Raw genomic sequence first — 17,032 nt, forward strand, 5'->3', positions numbered from 1 at the left:
GCTCAGTTAGTTGGAACATCAACCCATACACCAGAAGGTTGCAGGTTCGATCCCTGATTGGGATGCGTACAGGAGGCAACCAGTCTGTTTCTCTCTCTCTCTCTCCTTTTCCTCTAAAGTCAATATATATATATATATAATCTCCATAATATTATATATTGCATATATATGTACTATATATATATATAATCTCCATCCTTGGGTGAGGATTTTTTAAAAAGCTTAAAAAAGGAGGTGGCCATAGGTTGACCTAGGGGTGTCTGCTTCAGGCAAACCCCACTTCAGTCAGCCTCCAGCTGCCACTTCTTGAGGAACTGAGGCAAGCAGTGGCCAGGGTACAGGATCGGACAGTGGGGCGGTGGGATTGGAGGGCCTCACCTCTACAGCCCAGCTGTGCCCAATTCCCCATCAGCATCTCCAGCCCCTGGTGAGTGGAGGGTACAGGAGGGACCAAAGAGCTCAGCCCCCATCATTTCACATGGAGACTGAGACCCAGAGAAGTCAAGTGACTCATCCAAGACCACACAGGAGTGGGTGACTTAGCCGGGGTGTCAGAGCCCCAGGCAGGGCTGTGTGTCCCACCCTAGCCCTCCCACCCCAATCAGCAGCTCAGAGCCTCCCAGCCCAATCAGGGACTAATTGGAGTCATGGGGCCAGGCCACTGGGATATAAGACCAGCAGCCAGGCCTGGAGGGCACATCTGCGTCTGTGTCTTCCAGGACAATGGCTCCCGGGAGTGTGGCCTCCAGCGACAGCTCGACCTCCTCAGCCTCTCTAACCTCCGTGAGCTCCACATCCGGGTGGTCTGGGACTAGAAAACCAGGTGAGCAAAGGGAGGCAGCTTCTCCTCCACCCCTGCAAACCCAAAACTTGGGTGTCTGGGACCCTTCCTCCTCCCAGCCTTCTCCTTCCCCAGCCTGGCCCCAGCACCCATCTCAGAGGCTGTTGAGTTCTACTGCCTATTTGGCAGATGCCAGAAGTAGCAGGGGTCAGGCAGGACCTGAGAGCTGAGGGTGGCTGGCTCAGAGGAAGAGGGCAGAGCAGGCCTCCCCAGCTGTGGCCCATTTCCTTTCAGGGGAGGGCTGGGCGCCCAGCTGCAGCTTGGAAGCAGCTAGTTGAAGGGACTAGAGCAACAAGTGTTTGATACAGGGCTGGGCTTTGGATTTAGGGCTGCATCCCAACTTTCAATAAACAAATAACACCTCGGGGTTTCTCAGGATATGGGGGCCACTGAAACAACCAAACAAACAAGCCCAGTTCGTTCCCTAAAGGAGCTCCCAGTCTGATGGGCGAGGCTGCCGCATTAATAGGTGCCGTTTGATGAAGTGGTGGGAACCCAGAGGGCTGTTGAAGCACAGAGGAGTCGCCTAACCACTTCTGGGAGGTCAAGGAAGGTTTCCTGAAGGAGGTGACCCCTGAAAAATGGATAAACCTCACCCACAGGAAAGAGGGTGAGGCAGGGGAATTTTTCTGAGTATTTGCAAAGGCTCCTTTGGAGGACGCGGTGGGTTCCAGGTGCCTCGGGAACACATGGCAGAGCTGCTCACTCTGGCTTGGGAAGTCGGTGCTGTTTGAGCCTTGAAGGTTGAGTGAAAGGGCCGGGATGACAGGAGGCAGAAGGAATGGCGTAGGCAAAGGCCCAGAGGCGGTAGTGCTGGTGGAGCATTTAGGGAGTTGCAAGTCTTCCTTCTGGCTGGAGGCGGAGTTGGGGAGAACACTGGTGAGACGGGGGCAGGACCAATCAGACTGGGAGTCCCAGGCTGTGGTCTGGTGCATTGGTGCTTGTACTGAAGGTAACATGGAGGTGAGGGGTGTGAGAAACAGTGAGGAGAATGGATTAGAAGAGAAAGGAGGCAGCAGGGAGGAGGCTGGGGCCCTGGGGATGGAGAGGAGAGGTCAGAATGGAGAGAGAGAAGCCTAGGGAGAGGAGTGGAGTGGGTGTGGTGGTGAAGGGCAAGGGAGGTACAGGGTGTCCCCTGGGTTCTTGCTTGGGTGTCTGGGTGGGTATGGGGGGAGGTGCCATTCCTGGGAGGGAAAAGTCAGAGGGCAGGTGTGGGGGAGGAGTGAGTGCTGTTCTGGACATCCCGGTATTGAATAACTGCTGAATGGGGAGTTCAGCCAGCTGGAGGATCTGGGGAGGGAGGAGACTTGGCGGTGGGGAGGAGGCTCCCAGGGACAGGGCATGGTCTGGGGAGGCAGGGGGGTTTACTAAGGTGCCAGGCCAGGCCTGAGGGACCCTCTGGAAACCCTCTGACACTGCAGCTGGGTAGGCTCAGACCTCCTTAGGGACCACCACCCACACTGCACAGAGGGGAGGACTGAAGCCCAGAGAGGAGGGTGCAACTCCCAAGGTCCTGGGGGTGACCGACCCGGGACTCCACCGGTTTGTGGCCATGGCCCCAACACGAATACTCCCAGACACTGCACTCTGCCCGGCCAGGAGGCAGCAGTGGTCCAGTTGGATTAGGTCTCTACAGTTTTGCTCCAGATCTAGAGTTTTGGGGTGTTTTTTTACTTTAAAGTGTGTGTGTTGTTTTTACTTTTTGTTTTTGTTTTTATTTTTATTAAATATTGAATCGGTAGAGAAAATAGTACACATGTGTATAAGTTAGAATCAAATGAGAGTTAACACCTGTGTACCCCCCACCCGGCTTAGCACTGCCAGTACCTTAAACTGTAAAAGACACTGTTTTGCTTCTTGCAAATTCTTTCTTCATGTTCTCCATTAACCAGGAATAACTACTATTTTACTTTCATTTATAGTTTAACATTTACATAGATATCAATATACAATATTTAGCATTTTAAAACTTCATCTAAAATGTGATTATTCTGTATTTCACTTGCTTTTTTAAAAAAATTATTGTTCAAGTACAGTTGTCTGCATTTGCCCCCCCACTCCCCCCAGACCCCAGCCATCGCCACCTCCCTCCCCTGATCCCACTCCCGCTTGGTTTTGTCCATGTGTCCTTTATAGTTGTTCCTGAAAACCCTTCCCCCTTTCCCCCCATTATCCCCTCCCACCTCCCCTCTGGTTACTGTCAGTTTGTACTTTATTTCAATGTCTTTGGTTATATTTTGCTTGCTTGTTTGTGTTGTTGATTATGTTCCACTTAAAGGTGAGATCATATGGTATTTGTCCCTCACCGCCTGGCTTATTTCACTTAACATAACGCTCTCCAGTTCCATCCATGCTGTCGCAAAGGGTAGGAGCTCCTTCTTTCTCTGCTGCGCGGTAACTTGCAGAAGGTCCGCTTCTTTTTCTGCTCCACTTCCACCATCTTGTCAGTTCTTCGGACTAAAATGTGTGTTTCTTTTTAAAATATATTTTAGCCAATTGATCCCTTTTTGAATCTTTAATTTTTGCAAGCTGATCAGAGAGCAGCATTTCTAATCACTGTATTTAAATCAGGGTTTATATTGAAACAACCTTTATGTGCTTTATAGTGACTCACAACTGTTCACCCTTTCTCCCTGCTCACCCCTTGACCCTATTCTCTCTTGCAACTTTTTTTATAAAAGCTTATTGAGATATTGCAATAATTTCCATACCATACAACCCATCCACTTAAAGTGCACAATGGCTTGTAGTGTATGCACAGTTGTGTACTCATTTTCACAGTCGATTTTAGGATATTTCCATCCCTTCAAAAGAAAACCTGCACCTACGAGCAGTCACTCCCATCCTCGCCCCCCACACCCCCAGCCCCTTGCAGCCACAGGGCCACTTTCTGTGCCTATGATTTGACCACTGAGCCAGTTCATTTACATGAAATTATACGTTATGTGACTTTTTGCGACTGACTTCTCTCAGTCAGCCTCGTGTTTTCAGGGCAGCTGTATTCCTTCTCTCAGCCAGGCGATACCCCGTTTCATTGCTGGCACGTTTTGTGCATCCGTTCATTAGTTTATGGGCACTTGCCTTGTTTCTGCTTTTGTGCTATTGTAAGTGATGCTGTTGTGAACATTTGTGTAAAAATGTTTGGGTGGACACATGTTTTCATTTTTCTGAGGTATAGATTTAGGAGTGGCATTCTTTTGTAACTTTTTAGAATGAAAACTTTCATATGAATACAAAAGCAGGGGGGTGGTACCGTGACCCCCAGCCCCATCCCGCCCCATGCACCCATCATCCGGCTTCACCAGTCACTAGCGTGCAGCTACCCTCATTTCATGTACCGGGTTATTTCCACGCAAGTGCCAGAGCTAGCACTTCATCTCTAAATACCAGTATGTGTCTTTAAAAAACAAGAACCTCTTACAAAATAATTTCAATACCATTAGCATACCTGAAACAACATCATCAGATATTTCCAGTGTTCACATTTACCTAGTGGCCTTTTCTCCCCCAGCTGGCTTGTTTAAAATCATGTTCCGAGTTTGAGCAAGGACCCCACATCCCATCTGGTCGGAAGGTCTCCCCAGATCGCTCCTCCCTGGGGACATCCCCACTTTTTGTTTTCCAGGTTGCTTATTTGTAAGCAAAACTGGGCTCTGGGTCCTGGAGAGAGCCTCACAGTCTGGGTTTGCTGACTTCATCGCCCTGGCTCTCTCACGGGCGCCTGGATTCCCTGTAAACTGGTAGTTACTTCCAGGCACCTCACCCAATTTAGGGTTTTTTTTTTAAGATTTTATTTTATTTATTTATTTTTAGAGAGGGGGAAGAGAGGGAGAAAGAGGGGGAGAGAGGCATCAATGTGTGGTTGCCTCTTGCACACCCCCCACCAGGGGGACCTGGCCTGCAACCCAGGCATGTGCCCTGACTGGGAACTGAACTGGTGACCATTTGGTTCACAGTCCGGCACTCAATCCACTGAGCCACACCAGCCAGGGCGGGTTTCCTTTTTTAACACAATGTTTAATTCTTTCCATGAGTCTTCATGGAGCACCTGGTACGTGCCCAGCCCCACAGCAGGCACGAGGAGACAGTGGCCGGCCGAGCCGCGTGTCCGGTCCTTGGGTGCTCACAGACACTGACCAGGTGTATATTTGATCCCCTGCGCCCATTTTCCACCCACCCCGGGGCCCGGCCGTGACTGCTGTGTGCTTCACGGGGCATGTTTGTGGTCCGTTGGACCGGAGGGTGGTTCGAGCTCTGGGCGATGTCCTGTGGTCCGTTCGCAGGCCCGAGCGACAGCGCTGTGAGAGAGCCGCGCCGCCACCCACCCATGCTGCGCATGGTCCTGGAGGCGCTGCAGGCAGGGGAGCAGCGCCGGGGCACCTCGGTGGTGGCCATCAAGGTTTACATCCTGCAGAAGTACCCTACAGTAGACGCCACCCGGCTCAAGTACCTGCTGAAGCGGGCCCTGGACACTGGCATGCAACGCGGCCTCCTCGTCAGGCCCACCAACTCCAAGGCCAAGGGGGCCACTGGCAGCTTCAAAGTGAGCATGCTTGGGGTGACTGGTCGGGGTGCCACAGGGTGAGACTGAGCCAGGGTTCAAACTCCAGTTCCATCTCTCTCCTGGCCCCTCTGTGCTAGAGCCCTGCCAGAGAGAGGCCTGCCTCCCCCTCTCCTCTCCTTGTTTTTCCTGTGTGTTCTCGGAGACACCCCCTTTTCCAGGAAGGCTCATGTGTGTGTGTGTGTGTGTGTGTGTGTGCACGCACCTTGTCTGAGCCCTCACATAGCTCTGGTCACCCTGCTGTGTCCACCTTTATAGTCGTCGGATGTGTTCAGGGACAGGGGCCATCTCAGCTGCGTTCCCTTCTGCCCAAGACCCCTTCCTGGGACTCCTCACCGCAGACAAGGCAGTCCAACCTTGGGCTCTAGGTCGCAGATCTGGGGTTTACTCCCCGTGCTCTCTGGCTCCCAATCAGGGCTGGCACATCCCTGATCCACCACGTCCTCCTCTTTCAAAGGGCAGGGTCCCAGAGGGGGTAAGATTTGTCACAAAACTGAACCCCAGCATCACGACTGTCAGCTGCCACCAGGGAAATCTCAGGGACCCAGACGTGGGTTCTGTCTTGTGTTGCTGTGCCCCAGTATGTAGCAGTTGCTCTGGCAGTTGCCATAGAACATTGTAGAACATTCTCAACGTACTGTCTTCCTGTCCCTGTGGCAATCAGTGGCTGAGCACAGGAAGTCCCATCCTTGTTAAACTCCTGGGTGTGGGTCAGAGCTCGGAGCCATGGCAAGGCCCAGGGCTAGGGTGAGGTGAGGGAGAGCAAGAGCGGGGTGCTGGGGGCATGGGTGGCTGGGTTGGGCACAGGGCCTGGGAGCCAGTTAAGAAAGTGGGCTGCAGGGATGGGAGGCAGGGAAAGGGCCCTGCGGTGCCCACAGAGTTAGGAATGCGTGTGTGCTGAGAGTGGACGTGGTTTCTGGTCTGGGTGGGAATTGGGGAGCCATGAGGGCTCGGGGATTGGGGAACAACATCATCAGAGGTGGGCTCTAGAAGGGCAGGGACCCCCTTTTTGCCAGGGGCCCCCCTGACGCTCATACCCTCCCCGATGGCTCCATTGTAAAGATGGGAAGACTGAAGCTAGTTAGGACAGAGAAGACTTTGTCGAGTTGCACAGCCAGGGAGGGCCAAAGGAAGCTATGAACTCTGGGTATGTCGCCTTGAAGTCCATGTGCCATTAGTGGGCATCACGGGCAAGGCAGGGAGTTTGAAGACGTGGAGGCGTGAGGTAGGGTAGGCTTTGTGGCGGAGGAGGAGGGAGGGTCAGAGCCACAGTCCATGAGAAGGTGTGGGCAGGGAGGATGCCAAAGGTTCGTATCTTAGCCTCTCAGAGGGCGGGGTCAGGGCTCACAGTGTGCGCCATCGGCTCCCAGAAAACAGCTTTGGCACTTCCAGATGCAGGGGTAGGGGTGGGGCAAGTGTGCCGGTGGCCTCAGGAAGCAGGAAGAGCACCTTGGGTGGGTTTGAGAGACTCAGGTCCCCCAGCTCCTAAAGGCAACGGTCCTTTGTAGTGCAAGAAAGGACTGAATGCGTGACAGGGGCAGGCATTTCAGAGGTGGTCTCGAGTCTTCTCCCCATGCCCACCCTCCTTCACCCTCCCACTTTTTGAATGGGGCTTCTTCTCTGAGCCTTAGATTGGGACACAAACACCCAGAGCTTCAGGCCTCAATCCCACCCCATTCTCTCCTCCGACAGTTAGTTCCCAAGCACACAAAAAAAGTCAAGCCCAGGAAGACAGCCACCATGTCGGTCCCCAGGAGACCTGCTGAGGCCGAGGAGGAGGCCCCCAAGAAAGGTGGCCAGACCAAGGACGTTGAGGCAAGAGTGGGCAAGGCCAGGAAGGTCCCCCGACAGCCAGACAAGGCCACAAAGGCCCTTCCTGGTGCCACTGGGCCCCGTGGGAAGTCAAAGGTTAAAGGCAGAAAGAACAACCCAGGTAGGTGTGTGAAGAGAGGTGGGAGGAGGGTGCAGGCAGCCACTGGATGTGAGGATGGGGGTGCGGCTCTGGGGAGGAGATTTCCTGTCTGGTAAATGTGCCCGAAGCATTAGCCTTGGCCTGAACTGACAGAACTCATGGAAACTGGTGGGAGGTGGGGGTGAGGAGCCTGACTCCTCTCTGAGAGAGGCTGGGGAAGGCCTCCTGGAGCAGGTACCCCAGGCAGAAGAGCAGCATATGGAAAAGCTTGGAGGCATGGAGAAGGTGAAGTGTTTGAGGTAGTGAAAATAGTTCTGTGTGCAATGAAGGCGGGGAGGTGGGGCAGGCAGCGGCTCAGGGAGGCTGGGAAGGGCATCCCGGAGTCTGGGCTTTATCTGGAGAATGCTGAGAAGACAGGAAGGACTCTGAAGAGGGGACAGCTAGGGTCTGAGTTATTTTTTTAAAAGATGGGCTACAGACTAGAGGCTGATAAGCCTGTTAGGGGCGTTTGTTGTGGTGTTAGGGTGGGTGTCAAGCAGGGGGTCCACTGGTACTTGGCTCAGAGTGAGGGAGTTGCTGGTCCAGTTAATTCTCCAACAATTCACGAGGGAAATACTATGATTCCCAGTTTCCAAGTTAGGGCGACCAGGCTGAGGCTCCACCACTTGCCCCAGGTCAGTACATGCCAGATGCAGACAGGGCCCGGGCAGGAACAGGGCTCTGTGCTGAACCCTCCTGCCCAGCAGCAGCTCCCCCTGAAAGGGGTCCTTCCCAAGTATCCTCCCCCACTTTCCAGCAGATGACAAGGCCCACAGGAAAACCAAAGCTGGGACTCAGAGTTCAACACCCATGGTGACCAAGGTAGGTGCCTGTGTGATTTCCCTGGTCTGGGTCTCCCTCCTCATAGGCCAGAGTTCCGGTCTCCCCAACCCAGCCCCTGGAAGGTCAGCTGGGGAAGGGAGTCATCTATCTTCCTACACAGCACTGCTCAGCTTCTCCTCCTCTCTGGCCCTCCAGCGCCCTGAGGATCACTGTCCCTATTTTACAGTTACGGGACTGAGGCTGAGAGAGGTGAGGTCACTTGTCCAAAGCTACGCAGAGCTGGGATTTCAACCTTATATTCCTGGGCTCCGATCCGTGTGCCCCACCCCACCCAGCTTTGGTGCCTTGCTCCTTGATTTCATTTCTTACAGAGCGAGAATGGTGCAGTTTTCCCAGCCAAAAAGAAGACCGGGAACGTGGTCCCTAAAGAGGCAGCTGCCCAGGGGGCCGGGCAAAGGTCGAAAGCCAAGGCTGCTGCTGCTGCTCCTAAGGATGGTGTGTCCAAGACCATACCTGCACCACTGGCCAGAAAGACAGAGGTCCCCAAGGGCCCAGGAAGGCCTGGCATGCCCGCCAAGGCCTTGTCATCCAATGGGACCAGTAAGAAGATAGAAGCTAAGAGCTAGAGGAGGGTGGAAGGAGACTTAAGGTTCTGTTGGAATTTTTATTCGCCCCAAAACCATTACTCTATTTACTTCACTGTAACCTATTTATCAATAAAGTATTTTTTTCCTCTCACAAATTGGTGTGGAAGGAGGCTGAGGCCAGACAGGAGCTCCTGCCCTGGTGGAGACAGATTGTACAATGTAAAGCCCTGGTACAGGGATCTGAGGTCACAGCAAAGGTGTTTAACACAGCCTGAGACCTGGGACTGCTTCCTGGAGGAGGTGGCTTTTGGTCTTAAAGGATGAACGAGTTGCCGGACAGATGAGAGGAAGAGCATTGCCCGCAGAGGGTCCCAGCATGTGCTGTGGTGAGAGGAGCATGGGGGAGAGGTGGCATGAGCCACTTGGGCCATGGGGGATGGGACAGAAAGGTGTGGAGGGGCAGAATAGGAAAGGTAGACCTTCCCTCAGGGGCAGTGGGGAGCCAGGGAGGTTATAGGCAGGGGAAAGAATGTGTGTATGTCTAGGAAAGCCCTCTGACTGTGGAGAGGAGAGAAGAGAGGAGCTGAGAAGAGTTAGAGACCCTTCAACAACTAGTTACTGAGCACCATGGTGGGCCCTGCTCTAACCAACAGAAGGAAGAGGAAGTGTGAAGGCCCCGAGGTGGGAACGTGATGTGGGAACGTGTGCCGCAGACTGAAGGAGCTGTGGGGAGGCCCATGTGGCTCCAGCCCAATGAAGTGAGACATGAAGTGCGGGGTGCTTTAAAAATGTCTGTGACACTCTTCCCATGGAGAGGTAGAGTCTGTGTCCTTGCCCTTTGAACCTGGGCTCTGTGATTGCTTGACCAGTAGAATACAGTGGAAAAGATGTTATGATGGGTTTGGGGCCCAGGCCTTAAGAGATTGGCAGCTTGTACTTCCTGTGTGTTTTTAAAATTCCCATCCCCTCGTTGCGTTCCCCTCTGGCAACCATCAGCTCGTTCTCTGTATCTCTGGGTCTGTTTCTGTTTTGTGTAGTCATTTTGTTTTTGTTTTTTTTAGATCCCACATATAAGTGAAATCATTCAGTATTTGTCTTTCTCTGACCCTCTCTAGGCCCATCCATGTTGTCATAAGTGGTAAAGTTTCATTCTATCCTATGGCCGAATAATATGCCACTGTATATGTAGGCCCCATCTTCTTCATCCTCTCGTCTGTCGGTGGGCACCTAGGTTGCTTCTGTGTCTTGGCTGTTGTAAGTGGTGCTGCATACCATGCACAGGAGTACTCTCTTTGAATTAGTGTTTTTGTTTTCTTCAGGTAAATACCCAGCAGTGAATTGCTGGATCATATGGCAGCTGTATTTTTAAGGTTTTGAGGAATCACCATCTCGTCTTCTCTAGTGGCTGCAGCAATACGCAATCCCACCAACAGTGTGTGAGGGCTCCCCTTTCTCCTCACCATCACTTATTTGTTGTGCTGACAATCGCCGTTCCAGCAAGTGGGAGGTGATTGATGTCTCTTTGTGGTTTCAATGTGCATTTCCCTCATAGTTCATGCGGTTGAGCATCTTTTGCTGTGTCTACTGGCCATCTCTATGTCCTCTTTGGAGAAACGGCTATTCAGGTCCTCTGTCCATTTTTTAATTGATTTGTTTGATATTTGGGGGGGGTGTTAAGTTGTGAGTTCTTTATATATTTTTAATATTAACCCCTTATTGGATGTATGATTTGCAAATATCTTCTCCAATTTAGTAGGTTGTCTGTTGTTTTGTTGATGGTTTCCTTTTGTGTATAAAAACTTGTAATTTCACCTAACTCCACTTATTTATTTTTTTCTGTTGTTGCCCTTGCCCAAGGTGACACATCCAAATGTCAGAGAGTTTACTGCCTGTGTTTTCTTCTAAGAGTTTTATAGTCTCACATCTTACATTTAAGTCCTTAATCCATTTTGAGCTTATTTTTGTACAAGGTGTAAGGAAGTGGTTCAATTTCATTTTTTGCATGTATCTGTCCAGTTTTCCCAACAGTACTTACCGAAGAGACTGTCTTTACTACATTGTATGTCTATTGTGTAACTGACCCTATAGGCAAGGATTCATTTCTATGCTCTCCATTCTATTTTATTGATCCATATGTCTGTTTTTATGCAAGTACCATGCTGTTTTGACTATTGTAGCTTTGTAGTGTAGTTTGATGTCAGGACATGTGATGCCTCCCACTTTCTTTCTTTCTCAAGGTTTCTTCAGCTATTTGGGGTCTTTTGTAGTTTCTTGTAATTTTTATGGTTCTAATTCTGAAGAAAATGCCATTGGTATTTTAATAAGGATGGCATTGAATCTCTACTGCTTTAGGTAATGAGGGCATTTTAACATTAATCATTCTAATCCACGAACAAGGTATAGCCTTCCATTTATGTGTATCTTCTTTAATTTATTTCTTCAATGTATTATTGTTTTCAGAGTATAGGTCTTTTACCTCTTTGGTTAAATTTGTTCCTCGGTATTTTATGCTTTCTGATGCAATTGTAAATGGGTTTGCTTTCTTAATTTCTGCTCTGATCATTTGTTATTGATGTATAGAATCGCAACAGATACTGATCTGCATATTGATTTGGTATCCTGTAACTTTATGGAATTCATTTATTCTAACAGTTTTTTTGTGGAGTCTTTAGGATTTCTATACATAGTATCATGTCATCTGCAAATATTAGTGTTTTACTTCTTCCTTTATGATTTAAATGCCTGTTATTTCTTTTTCTTTTTTGATTGCTGTTGGCTGGTAATTTTCTTTTTCTTTTTTTGTAATGTCTTTGTCTAGTTTTGTTATAGGGTAAAGCTGGCTTCATATAATGAGTTTGGAAGCTTTCCTTCCTCTTCAGTTTTTTGAAATAGTTTAAGGTTTAAGAAGAATAGATATTAATTGTTCTGCCTGGGCTGGCGTGGCTCAGTGGATTGAGCATGGGCCTGCAAACCAGGGGGGGCACCAATTCAATTACCAGTCCAGGCCGCATGCCTGCATTTTGAGCCAGGTCCCCGGTCAGGGGTACGTGAGAGGCAGCCACACACTGATGTTTCTGTTCCTCTCTTTCTCCTCCCTGTCCCCTCTCTGAGAATAAATGAATAAAATCTTTTTTAAAAAATTGTTCTAAGAATACTCAGTAAAATTTACCTGTGAAACTGTCTGGTCCTGAATTTTTATTTATTGGGAGGGTCTTTTTTCCTAGTTCAATTTCATTGCTAGTAATTACTTTGTTTAGAATTTGTATTTCTTCCAGGTTCAGTCTTAGAAGGTTATGTACTTCTAGAAATTTATCCATTTCTTCTAGATTGTCAAATTTGTTGGCATATAATCATTTGTAGTATTCTTTAATGATTCTTCATACGTCTGTGGTGGTGGTTGTTACTTCTCTTTCATTTATTATTTATTTGGGTTCTCTCTTTTTTTTTTTTTTTTGGTGAGTTTCACTAATGGTTTATCAATTTTATTTATAATTTCAAAATACCAGTTCTTAGTTTTATTGATCTTTTCTATTATTTTCTTAATTTCTATTTCATTTATTTCAGCTGTGATTTTAACTATTTCCTTACTTCTGTTAATTTTGGGTTTTGTTTTCCCTTTTTCTAGTTCCTTTAGTGTGGAGTTAGATTGTTTCTTTGGAATTTTTTACTTGTTTCTGAGGGTAGACCTGCATAGCTATGAAATTCCATCTTAGAACTCTCTTTGCTACATCCCATAAATTTTGAAAAGTTGTGCATTCATTTTTTAAATTTTTTTAATTTTTAAAAATTATATTTTATTGATTATGCTATTATAGTTGTCATGATTTTTATCCCTTTTCCCCTCTCCACCCAGCACCCACCTCCCCCACTCCCTCAGGCAATCCCCACACCATTGTTCATGTCCATGGGTCATGTGTGTAAGTTCCTTGGCTACTCCATTTCTTATATGGTACTTTATATCCCCATGACTACTCTGTAACTACCTATCTCTACTTCTTAATCCCCTCACCTTTTACCCATTCCTCCAAATCCTCCTCCCATCTGGCAGCCACCAAAACACTCTCCTTGTCCATAATTCTGTCTGTGTTCTTGTTTGCTTAGTTTGTTTTTTAGATTCAATTGTTGATAGGTATTTTTTGCCATTTTATTGTTCACAGTTTTGATCTTTTTGTTTTTCTTAAACAAGTCCCTTTAACATTTCACGTAATAATGGTTTGGTGATGGTGAACTCCTTGAGTTTTTTCTTGTCTGGGAAGCTCTTTGTCTGCCCTTGGATTCTAAATGACAGCTTTGCTGGGTAGAACAATCTTGGCTGTAGGTCCCTGCTTTTCATTACTTTGAATATTATTTTTCCAGTTCCTTCTAGCCTGCAAAGTTCCTTTTGAGAAATCAGCTGACAGTCTTATGGGAATTCCCCTGCAGGTAACTTCTTTTCCCTTGCTGCTTTTAAGATTCTCTCCTTATCTTTAATGTTTGATATTTTAATTATGATGTGTCTTGGTGTGGGCCTCTTCGCATCCATCTTGTTTGGGACTCTCTGTGCTTCCTGGACTTGCATGACTATTTCCTTCACCAAATTGGGAAGTTTTCTTTCATTATTTTTTCAAATTGATTTCCAATTTCTTGCTCTTCTCCTTCTGGGATCCCTATGATGTGAATGTTGGAATGCGTGAAGTTGCCCCATAGCCTGCTTATAATGTCCTCATTTTTTTTTCTTTGTTGTTCTGATTGCTTGTTTTTGCTTCCTTATGTTCCAAATCATTGATTTGATTCTTGGCTTCATCCACTCTACTGTTGTTTCCCTGTAAGTTATTCTTTATTTTAATTAGTGTATCCTTTGTTTCTGACTAGCCCTTTTTTATGCCATTAAGGTGCTCACTAAGTTCCTTGAGCATCCTTATAACCAGTGTTTTGAACTCTGCATCTGATAGATTGCTTATCCCCATTTTGTTTAGCTCTTTTTCTGGAGTTTTGATCTGTTCTTTCGTTTTGGCCATGTTTCTTTGTCTCCTCATTTTGGCAGCTCCCTGTGTTTGTTTCTATGTATTAGCTAGAGCTGCTTTGACTCCATGTCTTGGTAGTGTGGCCTAACTGAAACCAGAAAAGCCATCATTTGTGCTGCCTGTCACCTACCGTACCCAATAAGCAGAGACAGGGATTGAATCTTCATGGGTGCTTTATTTAGATGGTCAGTGATCTGAGAAGACGGCTGGTTTGTACCCTAACAGACCATCTTAAATTCCATTTAAACCAACCCTTTTTATAGAGAAGAAAATATAGGTAAGGGGATTGGAATTCAGGGAAGAAGTTAATCAGATTAAAAAAAAAAAAAAAAACTGCAGCATTCTTTCATCTGTGCCCTGGGCGGTGGTCTTTTTCTGTGCCCTGGGCAGTGGGTGTCTCACACTGGAGTACAATGGCTCAGATACCATCTTGAATTGCTTGCAGTCCTCTTGAAGCACAAATGTGGAATGGCTTATGGTATCCTAGAGTCAAGATGGGTCATACTTTAGTTCCTGAAACAATTGTTTCTTACATTGATTATTAATTGATTGCTAAGCTTATTAGCTATTACCTGAAACTAAAATTTTTCCAACATCTGAGTTCCCCAACATAATGTAGTAGTGGTACTGTAGGGTCCAGTGCACAACCTCCTCTATCACCCAAGCTGGATACTTGAGGTGCGTGTGCCCTTTGTGTGGGCTGAGTACACCCCTCTCTTTATAGTTGAGGTTTGGTTGATGTTGGCAGGTCAATGGGAGGGATTTACCCAGGCCAGTCAGCTGCAAGGACTGGCTGTGACCACTTAACCACCAACCTCTGCCCTCCGTGAAGGATCAGCTGTGTAGGGGCAGGGTGATCTGTCAGATGGTGATGTGACATGGTCTGTAGCTGTCCCTTGGGTGCGCTGGCCTTGGGGTTTCCAGGTGGTGCAGGCCAAAGTCAGACCCCATTGGTGTTTTGCCCCGGGACCACCCTGCCTGAGTTACAAAGCAGTCTGAGATGGCTTCTACTTGTATTGGGCTTGGAGATTCCCTTGCAAAGCCAGGCTGGTTGCTGCTAGTGCCGGGCCTGGGACTCACTGAAGCCAGTTGTTGTTTGAAAGGATTTGGAAATTGAGAAGCATGAGTCAAGACCAGCCATTCATATGGAAAAGCAGCTTGCATGGACCTATAAGTTGTGTGGGGCAGAGTCTCTGGGGATCTCCAAGGCAGATCAAATAGTTTCAGCCAGGTTGATGGACTCTCCAATAAGGCACCAGTCTGCTGGCTCTGTTGCAGGAAGGTTCAGAAAAGGGACAATGGCCTCTGCTCACCTTGATACCAGACACCTCAGTTTCTCCCTATATGCCACTGTGGACTTTCAAGCTGCTACCCGTGTGATGGAGCTCAGACGGAGTGGTCTGAGAAGGTAAGTCCTTCTGTGGGTTCTTTAAGAGGAACTGCTTGGGGCTCTAGAAGTTTCTTCCATCGACTCAATCCCTGCTGGGTTTTGCAACCAAAAGTTGTTTGGATTTATATTCTTGGCTCTGGCACCTTGGGCTTGGAGGCCTGGTGTGGGGCTGGGGCTCCTCACTCCAGAGATATTCCTCCCAAATTCTTATCCACCACATGTGGATGAGGGACCAGCCTGTTCCAGTCTGGATGGATGTGGTTTCTTTAATTCTGTATTTGTCAGATTTCCATTCAGCTCGATTTATGATGGTTCTGAGTGATGTTTGTTCTAATTTTAGATATAATTTTGATGTGATTGTGCAAAGAGGCGAGCCATGTCTGCACATGCCACCATCTTGACAGGAAGCCCCACACTCATTTTTATTTGTTTTGATAGTTTTTGATTTCTTGTTTGATTTCTTCTTTGAACTATTCATTTAGTAGCATGTTGTTTAGTCTCCACATATTTGTGTTTCTTTCCCAGGCTTTTTCCCCTGTAGTCGATTTCTAATGTCATGTCATTGTGGTTGGAAAAGATGCCTGATGTGGTTTCTGTCTTGAGTTATTAAGGGGTGTTTTTTTGTTTGTTTTTGTTTGTTTGTTTTTTGTGACCTAACCTAGAGAATGTTTTATGTGCACTTGAAGAAAACTATGTATTCTGCAGTTTGGGGATGAAATGTTCTATAAATGTCTATTAAGTGGATCTGTTCTAATGTGACATTTAAGGTCATTATTTTCTTATGATGTTCTTCCCATTATTGATATATGTCCATATATCCATGGGTGTGAGTGGGGTATTAAAATCCCTTGCTATTATTATATTATTGTGAATTTCTCCCTTTGTGTTCTTTAATAATATTACCTTATATATTTAGATGCTCCTATGTCGAGTGCATAGATACCTACAATTATTGTATTCCCTTCTTGAATTGACTCCTTTGTAATTATGCAAAGTCCTTTTTTATCTTAACATATTTTTGTTTTAAAGTCTATTTTGTCTGATATGAGCATTGCTTCCTCAGCTTTCTTTTTATTTCATTTTGCATGGGGTATCTTTTTCCTTCCTTTTACTTTAGTCTGTATATGTCTTTTGATTTGAAGTGAATCTCTTGTAAGCAACATATAGATGGGTAATATTTTTTAAATCCATTCAGCCACTGTATGTATTTTGTTAATTGCTTTTTGGTTGTTTTTATAGTTCTCCTGTGTTCCTTTCTTCTCTCTTCTCTTGTGGTTTGCCGGTTTTCTTTTCTCTTTATTTTTCTGTACCTTTGCAGATTTTTGGTTTGTGGTTACTATGAGGTTTATATATATCATTCTATGTCTGTAGCAGTCTATTTTAAGCTGATAGGAATTTGAATTTGACTCTCTTCTATAAGGACTACATTTTACTCCCCTCTCCATGCTTTTATGTTATTGATATTATGTTTTAAATCTGTTTGTGTTGTATTATCTCCTACATATTGTAGTTTGAGTTGAGCCTGAAATGTTTTTCTTTTGACCTTCATAGTAACTTTTTTAAATGTCTGATTTGCTGTATTTATTAAATATTTGGCTTCTCCTGTGAGATTTTTATCTTTCTCATATTATTATATTTCTGTTTATGACCTTTCCCTTTCTACCTAAAGAGGACCTTTCACAATTTTTTAAAAGCTGGTTTAATGGTGATGAATTCCTTTAGTTTTTGCTCATCTTTGAAACTCTTTATCTCTCCTTCAACTCTGAATGATAGCCTTTCTGGTAAATTATTCTAGGTTGTAGGTTTCTTTCTTCCCGTACTTTAAAGATGTCCTGCCACACTCCCTTCTGGCCTATGAAGTTATTGCTGAGAATTCATCTGATAGACTTATGGGGTTTCCTTTGTATGTAACTTGT

The 17,032-nt window shown here is 46.7% G+C and overlaps 1 protein-coding gene across 1 annotated transcript; it reads left to right on the plus strand.

The window, feature by feature from the left end:
- The first annotated feature begins 723 nt into the window (after positions 1 to 723).
- H1-8 (H1.8 linker histone) lies at positions 724 to 8,961 on the plus strand. Its single transcript, XM_045192402.2, has 6 exons — positions 724 to 823; positions 5,125 to 5,384; positions 7,095 to 7,335; positions 8,111 to 8,175; positions 8,332 to 8,385; positions 8,508 to 8,961. Exons 1-6 carry the CDS (start codon positions 724 to 726, stop codon positions 8,760 to 8,762), a joined length of 975 nt encoding a protein of 324 aa, XP_045048337.2. The 3' UTR covers positions 8,763 to 8,961.
- The last annotated feature ends 8,071 nt before the right edge of the window (positions 8,962 to 17,032 follow it).

Source organism: Desmodus rotundus, chromosome 8, assembly GCF_022682495.2.
Source record: "Desmodus rotundus isolate HL8 chromosome 8, HLdesRot8A.1, whole genome shotgun sequence".
In the NCBI taxonomy this organism is placed as follows: domain Eukaryota; kingdom Metazoa; phylum Chordata; class Mammalia; order Chiroptera; family Phyllostomidae; genus Desmodus; species Desmodus rotundus.

Coding starts and splice junctions, on each gene's coding strand:
- H1-8 (XM_045192402.2), top strand. CDS start 724: ATGGCTCCCGGGAGTGTGGCCTCCAGCGACAGCTCGACCTCCTCAGCC. Junction 7,336..8,110: donor AGGCAGAAAGAACAACCCAG/GTAGGTGTGTGA, acceptor CCCACTTTCCAG/CAGATGACAAGGCCCACAGG. Junction 8,386..8,507: donor CGGGACTGAGGCTGAGAGAG/GTGAGGTCACTT, acceptor CATTTCTTACAG/AGCGAGAATGGTGCAGTTTT.